General features: G+C 46.9%; 1 protein-coding gene and 1 long non-coding RNA gene across 3 annotated transcripts in view; one reads left to right on the plus strand and one right to left on the minus strand.

Annotated features, from left to right (window-relative positions):
• The window catches only part of LOC138492006 (uncharacterized), a 1,139,453-nt gene that overhangs the window by 711,273 nt on the left and 408,335 nt on the right, over positions 1-19,845 (minus strand). The gene's annotated exons all lie outside the window — the stretch shown is intronic.
• Positions 18,120-19,845, plus strand: part of TIA1 (TIA1 cytotoxic granule associated RNA binding protein) — a 169,869-nt gene continuing 168,143 nt past the window's right edge. Inside the window, exon 1 of one of the 2 annotated variants that reach the window (XM_069618913.1) lies at positions 18,120-18,502. In XM_069618913.1, the coding sequence (XP_069475014.1) occupies positions 18,474-18,502 (29 nt within the window). In that variant the 5' untranslated portion in view covers positions 18,120-18,473. The remainder of the gene's footprint in view (positions 18,503-19,845) is intronic. The other variant, XM_069618914.1, reaches the window with a different exon arrangement.

Genomic DNA, 19,845 nt, shown 5'->3' on the forward strand with positions numbered 1-19,845 from the left:
AGACCTCTGGACCAAGTCCTTGACTTTGAAGCTCCGACGGCAAACCACAGCTAACCACACTCGCTCACTGCACTCCGTGCCGCGCACTATCGTGCAAGGAAGCCGTTTTTGTAGTGAATCCAGGTAAGAAAGTCCAAAAGGGTCCGCCTCCAACACCAATGCCACTGAAGAAAGACTGAAGGGAGACCATGGCAAACCACACTCGTTCACCGTGCTCCACCGGAGTTGTTTCTCCCATGCTATTCCCGGGGATCCCTGACTCAGGTGGCCAGGGGAGGGCCATCGCTCTTGGGTCCCAGCCCTGGGAGCGGACAACCAAGGGAGGATCACCTGGGAGAGGGACTCTTGGAGACTGTGGGAGGAATGCCCTCGGGCGAGACATGGTATCTCCCCATTCCAATACATCCCTACCTGAATCCTCTCTGCCATTATGGAATATTATCGCCCAAAACCCATTCACCCACAACAATACATTTACTCCCTGACAACAAAGTATAAAATTTTCCCTTAAACCTTAAGAAAAACTACAACTCCCCCTCCCCATGTTTTAACAAGACTAAGAAGAAAAGGCAAAGACGCTGTTACTTTCAAGAATCCTTCAAGGCAGAAAGCGTAAGGCCAGGAAACCAGACTGAAGAATCCTGCATTGTGTGTTGAAGATACCGAGGGCCCTCCCGCGTAACTGACCAAGGCGGGGAGGAGCAGCAGATGCTGTGGCATCATACTCAGCTCCAAGAACAAAGAAGCGATAAAGAGATCAACACAGCCGGTGAGTTGGGGAGACCGATGCAAGACCGGTCTGTGTTGAAGTCAAGGTTGCAAGCGGCAACATTGTATAACGAGCGCTGGAACGAACATTGTTAAATGTGTGTGATGAAAAATGCGAGTAAAGATAAACTGCTGATGAATGCTTGAACTTGAAAAGGAAAGATACAATACCGTTGACAGAGTGGTCTGGCAGCGTGAATGTGCTCAATCGAAGGCCTCTGTAAGGTATCCTGCCAAGAGAAACGAAAGTAGAAGATTGATGTGGAATACAATTGTGTGAATCAAAGTGGTCCAGCAACGGTTTAAGTCAAACCCATCGCACATACGAAAGTCTTTGATTCTGATATCAAGAGTGTAGGATTGAAGCCTGAACAAGGGAGATCCATATCAAGAGGATCCAAGCCCAAACGAGGGAGATCCGTGGTCTGAGCCTAAATGAGGGAGACCAATTGTGAAAATTGTGACAAAAGGAGTTTGAGCCCGAACAAGGGGAACCCGTGGTCCGAGCCCCAATGAGGGAGACCAGTTGTGAACTTGTGAATGTGAAAACCCTGACAAAGGAAACAAACTTTTGTTTGGTACTTCAGTACCTCTGCAAAAAGAGACTGTCATTGGGAGAGAGACTTTGGTGATAGGCCCTGATGCCTATGTTTTGAACTGTCACCTCATTGCCAAGAAGCCAAAGTGTGTGCGAAGCTTGCACATGCCACCTTGCACTGTGCTGAAAACGTGGGTAAGGGAAGACAACTGCTCAACCGTCCTGACATATTATTTCTTGAACACTTTTCTTTTGCATACACCATTCACCCACACCCTTGTGTATTTAGAAGTAAGGATTGGCAATAGGTTTATTAGTATAGGCCCTCTTATTTTGACAAAGACTCCACTAGGACTCTGTTATTATTATTTGATGGTCGTAGCTTGCTCCCATCCTTAGATTTAGAAGTTCAATAAACATCCTTGAATTGTGATCACTTGTGTCTGTCTACACTGTTTGATAGCATGCCTTCCTCACACATGGTGTTAGAGTGGGATATGATTCAACTGACAAAAATTTAAACCCCATGCAGATTATCATCATACCACCAGGAGGAGAAAATAGGATTATTGAACTCCTTGAGTCTGATAGAATATATACCATAAAAGAGAGGTTGTTTGTCTAGCTTCAAATGCAAATTGGCCAACAAGATTTGTTTTTCGAAACACAGGTATTGTTATACCCTTCTGCTCTCCCGGGTGTAGAGATCAACCCACCCAGATCTTCTCCTCCATCAGAATCGAGGTCAGAGGCGTCAGACGACTTAAAAACCCTTTCGGAGGTGGAGACCCTTTTTTTCCGATTCAGAATGTGTCTCTGAGGGAACCCATACTCCCCCAGAAGACATAGCCAACCTTGAAGATGTCATGGCCTTACTGGCTGCCCATCAGATGCAGGCGGAAACCTGTCTTCAACAGAATTTAACAAAATTAGTCGAGATATATGCCAGACCCCTACTACCTCAATGGATACTACAACCTTATCAGGAGGGTGAAGATCTAGGGAATTTCTTTTTAGATTTCGAGCGATTAGCTGAGCAATTGGGGGGGGAGAAAATCTAAATGTTTTTTATTTGGGACCCTATTGAAAGGCGAGCTACAGACCGCTTACCAGGTACTTAACCTTGCCCAGGGTGCTACCTTTATATTCATAAAAGAGGGACTTCTTAAAAGAGTAGGCCAAACCAGTAACTTCTATCAACAGAAACTAAGGGCTATTATATTAATCCCTGGCAATCCCCCTCGAATTGGGGGAACGAATTAAGAACACGGTAGCCCTCTGGATTAACAACATGACCACGGAAGAATTGGTCGAAATGATCATTCTGGAGCAGTTCACCAACTATCTACCTCCCTTTTTACAGAAAGCAGTATTACAGCTAAATCGACCTATCCTAGTCATGGCTATTAAGACTGCCCAAAATCACTCAGACGCTGCAAAACATTTTCACTCTGTACACAGAGGTGAAGAATGGAAGGATCACTAACCCACATACCGTTCCCTAACCCAGGTACTAGATAAAGGGCTCCCTAAACCCAAAGAATGGACCTCGAAACAAAGAATAGAAATCAGAAGACCAGACCCGAAGGGTAGAGAGGAAAGCAGGAGAGAAGAACTTAAAGGTATTAAACCATCAACCCCTATTTGTTTTCTGTGTAAAGAAACTGGCCATCTGGCTCGACATTGCCCTAAAAATCTAAAAGAAGAAACAATGGAAATAGGGTGCCTCAGTGGGGATGAGTGGGAAGATACAGAGGCTGGTCTAGAAATCTTCAGCATTTGTCTATGCCAGCCTTGAACTGTCAGTACTCACCAAGGATAGGCTGAGGGTATTTGAACATGTTACTGCTATATAGTATAACCTGGACCAGAACTGGCCCAAGTCTCCTCACAGAGGGTGACCTTTCCAGCGATATGCCCCTATATCTGTTTAAACTTACAAGGACAGAGGGATAAATTAATTGAAAGAGCAGGAGCAAAACACCAGCAGTGTGCCAGGCTGTAAGAGAAAGGAACAGGTTTTAGAACAGGTTCAAAGAATCAAGAACAACCTGAATACGAGACTGGAGAACTAACCTCCTAACTTGGCACTGGGTTTTGTCTATTTCTAGGTGATATAAAGGAATTCTCCAGCCTTGACTCTTCCCCTATGATACACAAGGAAAGGTAAGTATGCAATGCCTATGATCGTAATTGAGGAAGTAGGGTTGAGTCAAAAGTAAGCTTATCCAGGGAATGAGAGGTTGAAGGTAGAGTCCAATCCAGAGGCAAGTAAAAATGAAAGGAAAGGGTAAGGTTAGTAAGGAGCTAGGAACCCGAACGGCATGAGGGACGCACTAGTGTCGGTTAGGTGCACGGGATAAAGCTCAGCAAGGCGTCCTGGGTCATTTGCACAAGAGATGTTCTAACGTATGGTTTCCAGGAAAGGGAGGAAGCGAACAAGGGAAAGTACTTGTGGAGAGTTGAGGTAATTCAGGGACAGGCAGGTTAAGTAGCCATGCGGTCAATACACAAATCCAATTCAGCATGCAGAAGAAGTCCGAGGGACAGGCAAAAGGTCTCTGCGTTTTGCGGGCATCGAACAAAACAGTTCTGGTAAGCAGAGACAATCTGAGGAACAGGCAAAAGTTAATCGATATTGTGCGGTCAAACAAGGAACAGTTTGTAAGGTAGTCAGTCTGTGAACTATGAGGAGGAAAACAGAAGATCAGACGGTCTTTTAAAAATGCACTTTAATCAGAAGCACCTTGCTGGATAACGGCAAGCATTTTATGTAAGCAATGAGGGGTCGAGCCTGCATTGAGATGTGGAGAGGGCAGTCACGTGAGCGTTCCGACGCACATATTGTGCTGCAGTGGAACACAGCGGCGTAGAACAACGAATGTGTGTCTTCCAACTGGCATGTCACCTTGGCAACTTCCAATGCTGGTAGAGTGGCAGGGTCACAGATCGGTGTGCATGGAGAGACCGATTCTGTCGTGGGGAGGGCGAGGTAATGGAGTGGTCATGGCCAGTTGTGATTGTGACACTATCCTTCTCCAAGGGTACCAACACACCCCCGGAGGCATGGAACCGCCGCAGCAGCAAAGGGGCATGAATGTTCTCGAGCGGTTCCCAAGTCCTGTCCTCTGGGCCATATCCTTTCCAGTCCACAAGGTAGAATGGGACCCCTGCACACATCTGCATATCCTGAATGGCACCAACCTCGTATTCCTCAGTTCCATGGACAACAATCCAGGCAGGGCGAGAGGGCAAGCGTGTGGTCTGCAAGCACGGCTTGAGAAGGAAGACATGGAAGACAGGGTGCACTCGCCAACGGGAAGGAAGTTCCAGACGCACCGCAACCGGGTTGATCAGGCAGGAGATAGCAAAGGGAGCAACATAGGGAGGGAGAAGTGACTTCTTGCCAGGGATCTTGAGGTTTTTTGTAGACAACCGGACACGCATGCCCACCCAATAATTTAGTGCCACTGAGCGGCGGGTGTCTGCAAACCACTTGGCCTGTTCTTGTAACTGCGTGAGGTGCAGTCGGATACCCTTGTGTACCGAAACCAGATCACAGGAACGAGCAGCTGGGTTGTCCAAAGGAACAGATGGATCAAGAGGAAGGGATCTGGGGTGCTGACCATACAATGCGCAAAAAGGAGAAGCACCGGTGGAAGAATGAAGAGAGTTATTGTAGGTGAACTCAGTGGAGTGCAGAACGGACAACTAGGTATCTTGATACTGTAGACATAAACAACGAAGTTACTGCTCCAGAGTGCCAATTATTCTTTCAGTCTGTCCGTCGGTCTGTGGATGGTAAGCACTGGAAAACCTATCCTTGAGATGAAAAGAGGAACTTAGTGCTTTACAGAAATGGGAAGTGAATTAAGAACCTCTATCAGTGACGATGATATAGGCTAAGCGGAAGAAACAAAACACATGCTTGAGAAAGAGATCCGCCAATGTAGGGGCTGAAGGAAGACCAGCACAGGGGACAAAAACTGCCATTTTAGTCAAGTAATCGACCACCACCCAGATACTATTCAACCCCTGTACTGGAGACAGTTCAAATCCATAGAAATTGTGTGCCATGGCTTATGCGGCACCGGAAGAGGTTGCAATAGCCCCAAAGGTTTACTAGGAGTGGTTTTGCAATGGGCGCAGGCTGCGCAGGAAGAAATATAATCCACCACGTCCCGGAACATCGAAGGCCACCAACACCACCTGCGCAGCAGCTCCAAGGACTTCTGTCTACCAGGATGTACTGCAATCAAAGAGTCATGACACCACTGTAACTTATGGTTGTTACACTTCCTCCACTGTCCGGGGAGCTATCCGCTTGAGGTTCCTCTAGTCCGGAACCCGATAGTGATGCGATCAAATGTAGCCAGGCTGTAAGTGTCACTGCTTTCTCTTCACCCCCTCTGTCTACCGCTTCCCTCCACACAACTGTCTCTGCATCTGACCATTGTAGGAGGTCCCGCCACCAGAGATCTGCATTCAGCTTCTTGCTTGCCTTCCAGCTCATTGCTATCCTGCACTTGCCTAGGATGTAAGCCGGGTCCTTCTGTTTGCTCCCATGGTTGAGTCTGCGTGGTCTTGGGAATCCACCCACCATGCACGCCCACGGAGGGTCCACTTTCAATTTAATCCCTTTATTTGCCAGGAGGTGTGCTAGTTCTTCCCAATATCTCGCTATTTCCGGGCATGCCCAGAACATGTGTACCATCCCTGCATCCACCTCCCCACTATTCAGGCATTTCTATGTATTGGCATTTGTGAATTTAGCAATTTTCTTAGAGGTCATGTATGCTCTGTGGGTAATATATAGCATTTCAGTGCTGGACTGCCTATGTGGATGGGACAAAGACTGATATGGAGATGGATATTTCCACATCTGTGAAAGGTACAGTGAGCAAAAAGTGTGTGCTGCAAACTCTCATCTCAGAACAGGTTATCATGCCATGTTCTTTCTGGAGAGGAGCGCCTGTTACCTTTTTTGAAATATAACTGAATTTGTTGTAGTGTTACATTTCTTGACACTTTCTTGTGATATCTTTGCAGCCTCACCCATAGCCCATCACCTATTGTCTCCCCTCCTTCTTCCTCCCAGTCCCCCCTTATCTGGACCACTTCCTTCCCAACTTTGGACATCATTATTTCATAGATTCGGGAGACCTCGTGGAGTCCTTCTGATAACGCCTGAAATGTTTCTATGGCAGCATCCGGTTGCTGGGTCAGCTCCACCTCTGACCATGTCTTCTTCACCATTGTCACCAGCCTATCATATGTAATATATTGTCCACTATGTAAGCCTGTGTCTTCTCTCAGTGTATCAAATTCTATTCTCTCCCCCTCTTGCCATACATCTCCTATGGTTGTTACACTGGTTCCCAGTGTTCTCTAATGGTCCTCCTCAATTGCTCGTCTACACCTTTCAGTGCTAGTAAAGGCACCTGCAGGGAGCACGGTAGCGGGCTTCCCATCACCCGACAGGCTCTATGCCAGATCTTCCTCCCAGGTCCAACAATGCTGACCCCTTTCCCTTCGGAGGTTCAGCCACCCACATCCACTCGTTCAAAAAATAAGGTATGCACTCCGCCCTCAGTAATTTAGACTCTGGTGTGGGGTCTTCGGACAGCCATTTTGCTACATATTGGAGCTGGCCGGCCAGGTAGTACACCTCAAAATTGGGCAGTCTAATCCCTGCCTGATTGTACAGGTTCTGCAATTTCCACAGTGCTATTCTTTTCCTAGAGTTGTGCCAAATGAACCCCCTAATATACTATGTACCCTGATGAAGAACCGTTTAGGTATCATGTACGGGACATTCGCAAAGTAGTGCAGTAGCCTGGGTAATACTATCATCTTCAGCAGTGCCGCTCTGCCCATCATGGTCAGAGGCAACCGGGCCCAGAACACTATACTATTTTCCCCACCGCCTTCTCCGTGTTATGCTTGTGTTCATCCTCGACTTTGTGATATATATCCAATCCCAGGTACCTAAAATTATCAGTTGTACATCCGATTTTTAATACTAGTAGCTTGTGTTGGACACCACTGTAAGGTACGAGAACGAGTCTCATCAGTAGGGATGTAGATCCTCCCTTGGATATAGGGCAAACCGTTGACAATATCCAGGTTCAAATCTCGGAGTTCGGTTGGCTCGAGGGACACCCAGTCCAACCAGTTTCCTGAGCGTCGGTTGATGTGTACAACCACAAGCAACTAGATTAGGAATAACAAGAGGAGGGTCTGTGCGTGCTGGAACAGGGCCAGCATTGAGGCGAGAGAGAGCATCCGCTTTGGCAAGCAGGCGAGCAGGATGGAAAGTGATGGAAAAGTCGAACTGTGAGAAGAACAAATGACAACGTGCCTGCCTAGCAGTCACACACTTCATAGTCTTGAAGGCCAGGAGATTACGATGGTCGGAAAACACGGTAACGGTATATCTGGCACTCAGTAGGTGGTGTCGCCACTCAGCAAAGGCGTCCTTGACTGCTAGCAGTTGTAGTTCAGGGACCGTATAATTAGGTTCATAGGGAATGAGTTTGCGAGAATAAAAGGCGACCGGATGGACATCACCGGTATCAGAACACTGCTCAGAGAGAATGGCCCCAACCGCTATGCCAGAAGCATCGGCCTCAACAGCAAATGGTAGATCGGGGTTAAGATGCTGCAAGATCGAAGCAGTGGTAAAGGCCGATTTAAGGGTGTCAAAGGCCTCCTGCGCATCAGCGTTCCAGTGAAAAGGTGTTTTACAGCTGGTCCGGGCTGTCAAAGGTGCAACAATAGAAGAAAAAGAATGAATAAAGTGGCGGTAAAAGTTGGCAAAGCCAAGTAAAGACTGTAAACACTTTGTCGAAGAGGGCACTGGCCAGTTGAGCACCACTTTTACTTTGGAATGGTTCATCCTGACCCCACTATCCATCAAATCATACCCGAGGAACTCGACCTCAGTGGTATTGAAGACACATTTTTCATCCTTTGACAATTAAATGGTGTTCTCTCAGTCATTGAAGAACAGAACATACATGTGTGACAAGGGAAGCGTAGGAAGGTGAGTAAATCAAAATATCATCAAGGTAAATGATAACAAACTGATCCAGCATATCACCAAAGATGTCATTCATAAAATACTGGAATGTGGCAGGGGCGTTGCAAAGACCAAAGGGCATCACGAGATACTTGTATAACCCATAACAGGTCTTGAACAGCGTTTTCTACTCATCCCCGTCTCTGATACAAATTAGATTGTAGGCCCCGCGTAAGTCCAGCTTGGTAAAGATGGCTGACGAACCCAGCTGGTCGAAGAGGACGGAAATGAGTGGTTTTTGACTGTGATGGCATTGAGGGCCCTAAAGTCAGTGCATGGCCTCAGGTTCCCTTCCTTTTTTGCCACGAAAAATAAAGGAGAGGTAGCAGGAGACTTAGAAGGATGGATGAATCCCAACATAAGAGCATTGTCGTAGTAATCTTTCAAAACCTGATCTTCCTGAAGAGTAAGAGACTAAACCCGACCAGAAGGGATCTTAGATCCGGGAAGCAGATCGATAGTACAGTTGTAAGACCGGTGAGGCGGCAGCTGCTCCACCCCACCCTTGTCGAAGACATCTGAAAAGGTCCTGCACTCAGTGGGAATAGCAGAAGTGGGGCTCGATGTAAACGAACCAATCAAGGGAGACGTCTCCAGGAAGGCCTTGTCATGATCCACAGAACACGCCCCTTTTGGACCTCATGGTCCTTGTCACAACGGGGCTTGCACTCCTTGATACTCCCAACATGGCTGTCTAACGTGCAACATCTTCCTTGTCCTTACGTCAGACGTAGCGTAATTACAAATAGGCTGCGTCCCCGCAGGCCACGCGTCTCAATGCTACTGCAAGCAGCGACTAGACGTGTGCTCCGTAGTTCGCTACACTGTTGTCCTTGTTCCTGGACCTCCTAATTCCATTCCCACTACCCTCTTCCTTCCTCCTTGTTTCCCAGACTCGTGTGCTGTGTGCTTACCCTCTTGGTTCCTGGATCCCGGAGTGTCTGAATCCTGGAGCTCTGAACGCACGCTGGAGCCAGAAGAGGCTTGCGCGGGTTTATACAAGACCAGGTCCGTGCGTAAGCAGACACCACCCAAGAAATCCTACAAGGATCGCTCCCAGGTGAGAAAGGGGGAATTCCGTGACAGGCCTGGCATGGTGCGTTCCGTATGACTGCATGTAAATGGAAACAGTAGCTGTTACAAAACGATGATGGGAACTCTACCTACCGTGACAACCAATTAATAGAGGGGTTGTGTAACTGTAGCCAGGGTAGACCAAGGATCACCTTAAATTGGGGTGCCGCAATAAGATCGAAAGCAAGAAACTCGGAATGCCCTTCGTTGGTGTTCATTTGTATAGTTATGGTTTGCTCTGTTACCAGACCAGAGCTGTGTCGTCCACGGCATTGATCGGATACAGACTAAGGGACGATAGGGATGCCGGAATCACAGGCATACTGTGGTCCACCTGTGGCACCTGAATCAATGATAGGATGGGCTGTAAAAGGACGCTAGAAGACACAAAAAAGGAGACCGAGAAACAGAGCGATGAGAAGGCAGCAGGAATGTGGGAGTCCGGCAGAAACACACCCAGCATAGGGACCCCTTCTACTGCCGGGCCCTGGAGTTTCCCAGTTTGTGAATAGGTTTCTTTGGGCAGTCACGTAGAAAGTGATCGGGAGAACCACTGTACATACAGAGGTTGTTTCTACGCCGATGTTACATCTCGTTGGTGGTCAAAGGACCACAGATAGCCCCCATCTGCATAGGTTCGGATTCTGAATGGGCTGATATAGATATATCAAGACGAAAGGCCATTGGGAGAGTAGGTTTCTTTTTGCCCCTTCTCTCCGCTCTCCTAGCATCAATCTGGAGTACTAAATCAAATCGTTCTGCAAATCCCATCGGTACTACTGGGATGGTAGCCAGGGTGTCTTTTAAATCATCAGAAAGACCCTTGTAAAACACAGCTGCCTTCTTATCTTTGGGCCAACCAGTTTCGGGGACCAGTTGATTGAACTTTACCAGGTATGACAGTAACGGCGTACCCCCCGTTGGAGGTTCAGAAATTCAAGGTCTGTAGCTTGCGTTTTGTATCTATTATCAAATACCCTATTCATTGCAGTCATAAAGAACGTAACTGTTAGATTCTAACAAAGGGTTAGGACAAAGGCTACTTTGGTGGTGGAATCGGGAAAGGACGCAGGATGACACAAGAAATGCAGCTTGCACTGGTTAATGAACGTGCAATAGGTTTAAGATCGCCATTAAACCGCTCAGGTGGTGTCAATGGGAACTGAGTAGACATCAGGACTGACACTGGGTCCTGTCTAGGTAAGGGGTATCCTGAACCAGAGGCTGCAGCACCAGCATGGTCGTCAGCCCGTGGCTGAGACCACGCTAGGTCCTGTAGTGAATCAATACGATGACGCATGGCGTCATGAGCAGAAGTCATGTAATTCCTGAGATCAGTGACTAACTGCATGAGAGCAGCCAGAGTATCAGATGCGTCCATGTTGGCTTCTGATTCTGTCAGTAGTCACCAAGGATAAGCTGAGGGTATTTGAGCTTGGTACTGCTATGTAGTATAACCTGGACCAAAACTGGCCCAAGTCTCTTCACAGAGGGTGACCTTTCCAGTGATGCGCCCCTATATCTGTTTAAACTCACATGGATAGAGGGGCAAATCAATTACACCGTCAGTGTGCCAGGCTGTAAGAGAAAGGTACAGGTTTTAGACCAGGTTCAAAGAATAAAGAACAACTTGAATACGAGACTGGAGAACTAACCTCTTAACTTGGCACTGGGTTTTGTCTATTTCTAGGTGATGTAAAGGAATTCTCCAGCCTTGAATCTTCCCCTATGATACACAAGGAAAGGTAAGTATGCAATGCCTATGATCGTAATTGAGGAAGTAGGGTTGAGTCAAAAGGAAGCTTATCCAGGGAATGGCAGTGCGGGCAGTCCAGGAAATGAGAGGTTGAAGGTAGAGTCCAATCCAGAGGCAAGTAAAAACTAAAGGAAAGGGTAAGGTTAGTAAGGAGCTAGGAACCCGAACGGCACAAGGGACGCACTAGTGTCGGGTAGGTGCACAGGATAAAGCTCAGCAAGGCGGTTTGGGTCCTGTGCCCAAGAGATGTTCTTACGTACGGTTTCCAGGAAAGGGAGGAAGAGAAGAAGGGAAAGTACTCGTGGAGAGTTGAGGCAATCCCGGGATGGGCAGGTCGAGTATCCGTGCGGTCAATACACAAATCCAATTCAGCACGCAGAAGAAATCTGAGGGACAGGCAAAAAAAGGTCTCTGCATTGAGCAGAGACAATCCGAGGAACAGGCAAAAGGTAATCGGTATCGAGTGGTCAAACAAGGAACAGTTTCTAATGTAGGCAGCCCATGAACTACGAGCAGGAAAACAGAAGGTCAGACGGTCTTTCAAAAATACACTTACTTTAATCAGAATCACCTTGCTGGATAACTGCAAGCATTTTATGGAATCAATGACGGGCTGAGCCTGCATTGCGAAACAGAGAGGGCAGTCATGTGAGCATTCCGAAACACAGATCGTGCTGCAGTGGAACGCAACGGCGTAGAACAACAAATGCGTGCTTTACAAGCGACATGTCGCCATGGCAACTTCCAATGCTGGTAGAGTGGGAGGGTCACAGAGCAGTGCGCAAGGGGGGGGGAATGCTTCTGCTGTGGGGAGGACGAGGTAATGGAGTGGTCATGGCCAGTTGGGATTGTGACATCAACTGACTTTACATACGTAAAATCCCTAGTAAATGGAAGGCCAGTAAATGCGCCAATTGATTCAGGCAGCAAACAGACCACCATAAGGGCTGATTTGGGGACAACAAAAGACATAGAAAATGCAAGTCTAGTTCGAGTCACATGTGTACACGGAGATAATGGAATCTACGCCAAGATACATGTGTACATTAACATCATGGGAGACTCACGACTGGTGTCATCCGCCATTATTCCTGGACTCCCGAAATATTTCATTGTGGGAAGAGACTTTCCTGCATTTTCTTCTCTCTTACAAGATCTCCTAAATTCCCCTAGAGCGTTTGTACCCCAGGGTTGTTGGCAATCTGACTGTTACTCCCAAACCTCTCGGGTGTGGTGATGAACGGAAACCAAATGTCAGGAACCTAGCATTTGCCAAGAGGTACCTTCCAAACCTCAGGAATACCTAATAACAAAATCACCATCCTGATACCAGTTTGTAGGTGTCACATCTAGACAAGGCTGGCAGGTGTGGAACAGCTGGTGTTTCAGCCTGCCATAGCATTTCCCTTCACGTATCCTCACTTCTTTCTGCATCGCTCTAGTGGTTGCACGCGTACACAACCGGAAGTATTTATTCCAATACTTCCGGGTTGTGAGCGTGTTGCATCGTTTCCGGATTTCCTCCTGACGTTGCCGTTGCTCTCTGCTATATACGTTTTTCTCCCGGTCCTTGGTCGAATTGCTTCTCCGTTGTGTTATGTTGCCCTTCCTTCCTCCCGTTTCCTCTTTGAACCTCCCCCTTTCTTCCTTCGTTCTCCCTCCTGAGCCCTCTTGCTCGCCCTTTTTTCCCCTCCCTCTCTCTCCTCCCTTTTCGTTAGGCTTTTTTGGTACCTTTCCCTTTCTTCCGTTGTGATTTCCTTCTTGTTCTGCTTTCCCCTTCAGCTGTTATCCCTACTCTACTAGCCTTACGCTTGCCTCGGTCCTGTCTTCAAGACTTCTGCCCTTTGTGTACCAGTACTCGGCCTGTTTAAAGGACTGCCTTCGTCACGCCCTTCTTACCTACGCATCCGCTGTGTACCAGAACTCTGCCCGTTCACTGGACTGCCTTTGCCTTGCCCTTGATGTCGGACTATCCGCTGGGTACCTGTCCTCAGCCTGCTGCACGAGCAGTTACTGCCACCCAGCCATCCTTGCAGCTGATTTACCTTCCTTCTGCATACCCTCTTCGCCTGGATCTCCGTACGCTGCAAGTACCTCCCGCTCAAGCCAGATCCTCATTCCCTTGGAGCAACATCAGGGTTTTTTGTGCCTCCGGCTTTTTCCCCGCAAATAGCGTCTCCGGAAGGACTGCCCCCGTCGCACCTTTGACGGTGGCACGGTGGAATCCTTTCGGGGCGTCCATTCCTTCATAAAAAAAAGGAGAAACATTCACTCTACCAGAAAGGAAGATCCAAGAAAACGACGGAAGGTGAGAAGTCGGGGGCAAACCTGATTTGTCCAGTGAAGAGGAGGATTTTGTTGACGTTCGTGACAGTAGGATACATTCGGGAGACAAACACAAATACTCCGTCTTTACAGGAACACAGGAAAAGAAACCTATGGAATATGTGAAAGTCTTTGGATACATCACCCACTTCGGGGAGTGGGACACTGGATGGTGAGACGCGTTATCCCTCTCTTCCCTGTAACACCTTTTTAGCCCATCCTACCAGGTAGGATATATGGAAACTCTACCTCCCCTCTTTTCTTGCATGAACACTTCCGCACAGACAGCCTGCTCTGAGAGAAAACAGACTCACACCTGAGCCATGTACCTGACATGTCCCACTACTATGGTCAGGCGATTACTGACAATCACTCACACCTGACTTCCATTAAACTTCCCCATACGGATAAAAGGAGAAGAGCAGCTGAACGAGGGGAGAAAGACAGCAAACTACAAAGGGTTCGTAAGAAGGGAAGCACCCTTAACCTTTTCACCATGACGCTGTTACTTTCAAGAATCCTTCGAGGCAGAAAGTGTAAGGCCAGACTGACGAATCCTGCATTGTGTGTCGAAGATACTGAGGGCCCTCCTGCATAACCGACAAGGCGGGAGGAGCAGTAGACGCTTTGGTATCGTCCTCGGCTTCAAGAACAAAGTAGCAACAGAGGGATAAACACAGCCGTGAGTTCGGGAGACCGAGGCAAGACTGGACTCTGTTTAAGTCAAGGGGCCTCATTACGAATGTGGCGGAAAGGCAACAACGGCGCCGGTAGTTCTACCGGTGCCGTTGTTACCTCTCAGCCACATTACGAGTTCTGCTTGCCGGTCTCGGACTGCACGCATGGTCTGACCAGGCGTGCAGACCGGGACCCGAAAGCAGAACTCGTGATTGTACCGGAACGGTGCAACCATGCTCCCGACCCCCATTCTGCCCTATAGGCTATACCGGCACCCGCAAATGGGCAATTGCCCGCCCACTAATCTCATAATGGGACGTAATGGCCCGTTTGTGGGTGCCGGGGCCGGTAGCGAGTTTGCCGGTAGCCGTGCCCTTAATAAGAGCATGGCTACCGCCAAACTCATAATGAGGCCCAAGGTTTCACACAGCAACATTGTATAATGAGCACTGGAACGAACATTGTTAAACGCGTCTGATGAAAAACACGAGTAAAGCTAAACTGCTGATGAAGGTTTGAATTTGAGAAGGAAAGATGTAACATGTGGGAAGAGAAAGCGAGAACGGTACAAGTTACGTCTGCTCACTCATCCCACACGTAATAAAGGCACCCAAGCTTTTCCTGCCTCAGGCTGTATCATATGAGGAAGCAGTTGCCTAATGCAACTATCGATCTGCAAAACTAGTGGTCTTTTTCAAGGAACAAGAGTTTCTGTCCAATGGGTGGATGGAGAAGAGGTTTACACAGATAATTATGTGCAACTTGACAGGATGGCCAAAAAAAGAGAAACCAAAAAGATGATAGTAGAATATATAACAGATGGCTATAAAAGGAGGGAGCAAATGATAAGTGAACACAAATGACTGCAGTGTGTAGATAAAGAAGGACATAGCATTGCATGGTGTCACACAAGACCATTAATGAGAATAAAAGGGGCCGTGTGGTATGGTGGCCAATGGCAGGAGAGAATAATGCACAATGTCGAGCTGTTTGGTGGGATATGAAGAACATGTGGTGTCCAAAGTAAACAATAGCTGCAAGGCAGTTGGGGGAAGTTTGTACATGTATGGACTTGGCTAGGTGAAACTCATCAACCAGTTTACATAAAGAGCTTTACACTATTCCTTCTGTGTTTCAGGTCCAGTGGGTCCATCCATTTGGGAACTAACACTGGCTGTGCTACGGTGATGAGGAGTGTGGCACTGACGCAGGGGACAGCTATCATAATGGAGCTGTGGTGGACATGTGGATCGAAGGCCTACACCCAGTTTCCTCCTGATTGGAGTGGGGTTTGTGCGATTGTTACACTGCACAGCCCAGCCCTGGTGGTGCCCTGAAGCAACAACAACACTGGGCTTTTGTTGAAGGAGCAGTCAATCGTGCTGAAAGAAGTGGTGCAGCAAGACAAGGCGCAAACAATGCGAGGAGTGATAAACATAAAAAGGAGAGCAAATAACTATTGGTCCAAGAAGAGTGCAGAAAATCTGGCAGCAATTCCTGCTGAGTTTCGACTGTTTTCCAAGGCAACCACTTTTTCATGTCATTACTGCTTCCAGGTGTGCAAACTGCAGCTAATGGCAAGTGGCTGCAACTCACCAGGTTTGAGTTACTTCGACTAGCCAATTCAACAGCAAAGGGCCTAAACGCGGTAAAAGAAGAGCTGAGGGCACTACCTTTGTTGGCACTCCAGAATAGATACATGTTGGACCTTCTCACTGCCATAGAGGGGCGAGTTTGTGCCAAGATATGCATAATGATAAAAATAAACCCATTAACCAACTAACCAAGAGTGAAAAAGTTGATCATGAAGTTGACTGGGTTACAATACCACCTGGAGATATAGAGAACTATGATGCCTATTGGATTTCATGCGATAAGGATGGGCAGGGGTGTGTGCTGATGGAGGGATCATTAGAAGACTGGGACGAAGATAGAGGTGATATGAGCAGACTATAAAGAGTATGGATCCCTAAAACGAGAGCAGCAGAGTGGGGACTGGGAGAAGGAAAAGAGTTAAGTTATTGGTGGATCAATCAAAAGGGGGGATAATGCGGTAAAAATTCAAGTTCAGCGTGGTAAAAAGGAGTGAACTATCAGCTGCAATATTAGCCCACTAAAAGGGGAAGGGCTACGTTGATAAACACACATTTCTAGGCACTAGGCTGGAGAATGCCCTAAATAATAAATAACACATAGGCGATAAAGTTGGGTTACAGGTAAGTATGCAGGGCTTAACATTAGACAGAGGCACTGTAAACAGGCCTCAGAGCATGCTTTTTAATAGAAACAAATTCACATATTATTAACTTGGTTAGTAGCCGCAGAGGCTGGCAGTACATTGCAAATTACACGTACCCAGGATCAAACAGTAGTAAGAAATTAACAGCTTTTGATACTTTCGAGGCCAGGAAACAAAGCTCCTGGGTGCTGGAGAAAGGCAGTGAATACCCAATCATTTTATAATTTGGCATATTAGTTTATGAAACTGGTTTACTGTCGTTTCAAAATGTTCCATGGCGGTTTCAAATTGCTCCTTTGTACATGTGAGCCTGAGAAGAGGTTTGGAGAGTTTCTAAAATGGAATATTAAAATGGTAACTTGTCAGTGGTTCAAGGCTCCTGCAGTGTCATGATCAGTTGTATTCCCATGAGAATCTCGATGTTTTGGCACTGTGATGTGGGAATTGGGAGTTGGACTGTGATACGAGGTGGTCCAGGGTGGTGTGGGAAGGTTTGCAGGACCCAATCAATTCAGCATAACGTATGTACCACTATAGGGGAATTATGTAGCTCTACCAATTAGCCTCACATGGATGAACTGATGTTGCAATGTTGTTTGATGCTAATTAGTTTGTATGATTATAAAAGCTCTTCTCCTATGGTGCGTATCTTTGACAGCACCTTTCGTGCAATTCTGTTCCGCATTCTCTGTGAATTTTGCTTTCCCAGCTACGCTTGGCCCCGAATAAATTGCGTTACTTCTTGCTTGGTGTACACTACTTTTTGGATTACGTTTATAATTTGTATGGGTGAAATCTGAGGACACCCACTGTGCACTTCATTAAGATGACATGCTCTTTGAATATTTTATGTACTTTTCCCAGTTCACCGATTTGTTGTACATCATTGTGTTCTTATTTAAAATGAATTAAAAAAATGTAAAATTAAAAAGATATGCCTTGGAACATTTGAAATGGGATCAGATGTGGGGCTCGTTTTTCTCCTGTGATGGCACTGTTTTGAATTCTAATATGTATTATAATTGGTTAGAGATAATTAAGAAAATCAAAACTGTTTTTAAAGATTGATGAAATAGAAACGTTTGATAAGTGTTTAATCGTATACAGAAATATTATTATTTTGATTGTTTTGATAGCTGTGCGAGTAAGATATTAATTGGTGTCGCCAAAGTTTCCCTTTATGCGGTGTTGAAAGGTTTTGTAACTAAAACACTTCAAATAAAAACATCCAAAATTAATAAAGAAAAAAACATACTTTTTAAAATAATCCGTTTTGTGTTACTTTTAAACGTTGTACACGTGGAAAGCGCCTTATTTTCACAAACGTTGTCACATGAACCGCAATCCACTAGTATCGCAATTCGCTTTTGTTTTTCACACACACAGCTCAACTTCCTGTTGGGTGAGCACGGTGTCGCGCCACGTCCAGCCTGAACCGCATTAAAGGGGAACGTGGATTTGAGCCACGCATTACCCGCATTATTTCCGCAATCTGACGAAAACTGTTCTATGTTTTTTTTTCCAATCTGTTCGTTTTTATGATTGAGGTACACCAAACGCCGTAGCAGTATACTATGCAAAATCACGCACACCCGCAACAGTTACGCAGCGCATCCATTCCCACTTCCTTAATCGCTGCAGAAGTAGCGGTCGCAGACCATTTGACCAGTTCTACTAGGTACGCGCACCCTGTGACGATTGACGAATCGCTGCTTGACGTACGTCCGTCCGTCTCAGACGCAGAGCGTACGCATGCGTAGTAGCGGTCCTCCGCGGTCCGCCATCTTGTGACGGTTGTCCCCCCCCTTTGCCCCCCCTCTGTCTCTGGTTCGCGTTGTGTGTGAGGGGAAAGCGAGTGCCGCTTATTGTCTCAGGGAAGCCCCGCGGCCTACCGCCTCTAGTTGCCGTCGTCTCACTTCGCTGTTGCTGGGGTTGAGTGCAGGGCTCGCGGGGGAGTCTCGGGCGGGACACCCCGCTTCTCACCTAGCGCACCGGCCGCCCCCAGTTTCTCGCCATGATGGACGACGAACTCCCCAAGACTCTGTGAGTATGGCATCTAGGGTGGCAAACTGTCTCGTATTTTGCTCGATTGTCCCGTAATTGTGAACTCTTTCCTGCATTTTGCAGAGTGGTTGTGCGGGATGCAGGTTGTCCCGACTTGCTTTGTTCCCCGTAGTGTGATTATCAGGAGACACAATTAGCCACGTTGGGGCCGGGCCGTAGCAGGCGCATACCAGTAGCTAGGAATATGCCTAAATTCATTCGAGTGCACCGGATTTCCACCTGATAATTAAGGGAGAACACTCTTGAGGGGAGTTGTATTCAGTAACTTAGTATCTCTGTCATTAGTTGAGAATCTAATAATTCAGGTAGCAGATTTTTTTTAAAAAAAGTATTGAATTAAGAAATTAGGATAGTAAACATAACGTTATAATATTGAGGGTTGCGAATGCGCGTGAGTCAATAGTAATCTAGTGGAGCTGTAATGTCCAGTGCTAATGCACCGGGCTCCCTTCCAAGATGGGAACCGGCTTTGTGAAACAGTTCACTTCTGGTTATACCTGGCATTTTCAAAGAATAGTGCATCGAGCACAACGCTGATGAGATGCACAAATGACCAACTCAATCGAGGTTGGTGCTAACGACGGACTGTGTGCATCCATACCACTGACAGTCTTGACTAATTCTGTTGACACAGTCTCAACAGAGATTGTGACATTTTATTTTTATATCTCTGTGGCAGCACATCCATAATTAACTTCAACCCACTGACGGGCTATTCTGACATTACTGCAGGTATGTTTCCCAAATACGTGGTGGATGGTGGACCGGAACATATCATATGTATTTGTCTACCTTCTTTACACTTGTTTTTTTACAATACCCGTAAGGGCAGAAAACTGTCCCGGGTATGCATTGATCTAACCATAAGGTGTTGGTTTGCTTTAGGCATTCACATGTATGAACTCAGTTGCATCTAGAGAAAACCAATTGAAACTGACCACCATTATTGTCATTTGTGGACTAACGGGCAGTGCTTGTTTACACCATTACCATAAGGATTAGATTTCCAATGCCCATAATCACGAATCAAGAGGCTGGTAAGTGCAAGAGCAATGAAAGTGAAAAAATGGAACTAGTGGTAATCTGCCTGCAATCCACTCTTTACTTCTCTGCCCCATCTCCGATATATCTAACTTCCCACTGCTCCTCCTCGGAGGTAGTACCTTTCCTCTCCTTCCCCCAGAAGCTCTCTGTCTCTCGAGCACTGGTCCTCTCTAGGTTGGACTTTTGCAACAGCCTCTTTCTAAATTACCTGCTTCTACTCTCCGCCCTTTGCAATGCATCCGGAACAGGACTGCAAGACTTGTCCCTGGCCTCAAGCC

The sequence above is a fragment of the Ambystoma mexicanum genome, chromosome 10, assembly GCF_040938575.1.
Source record: "Ambystoma mexicanum isolate Mex_15411 chromosome 10, UKY_AmexF1_1, whole genome shotgun sequence".
NCBI lineage: Eukaryota > Metazoa > Chordata > Amphibia > Caudata > Ambystomatidae > Ambystoma > Ambystoma mexicanum.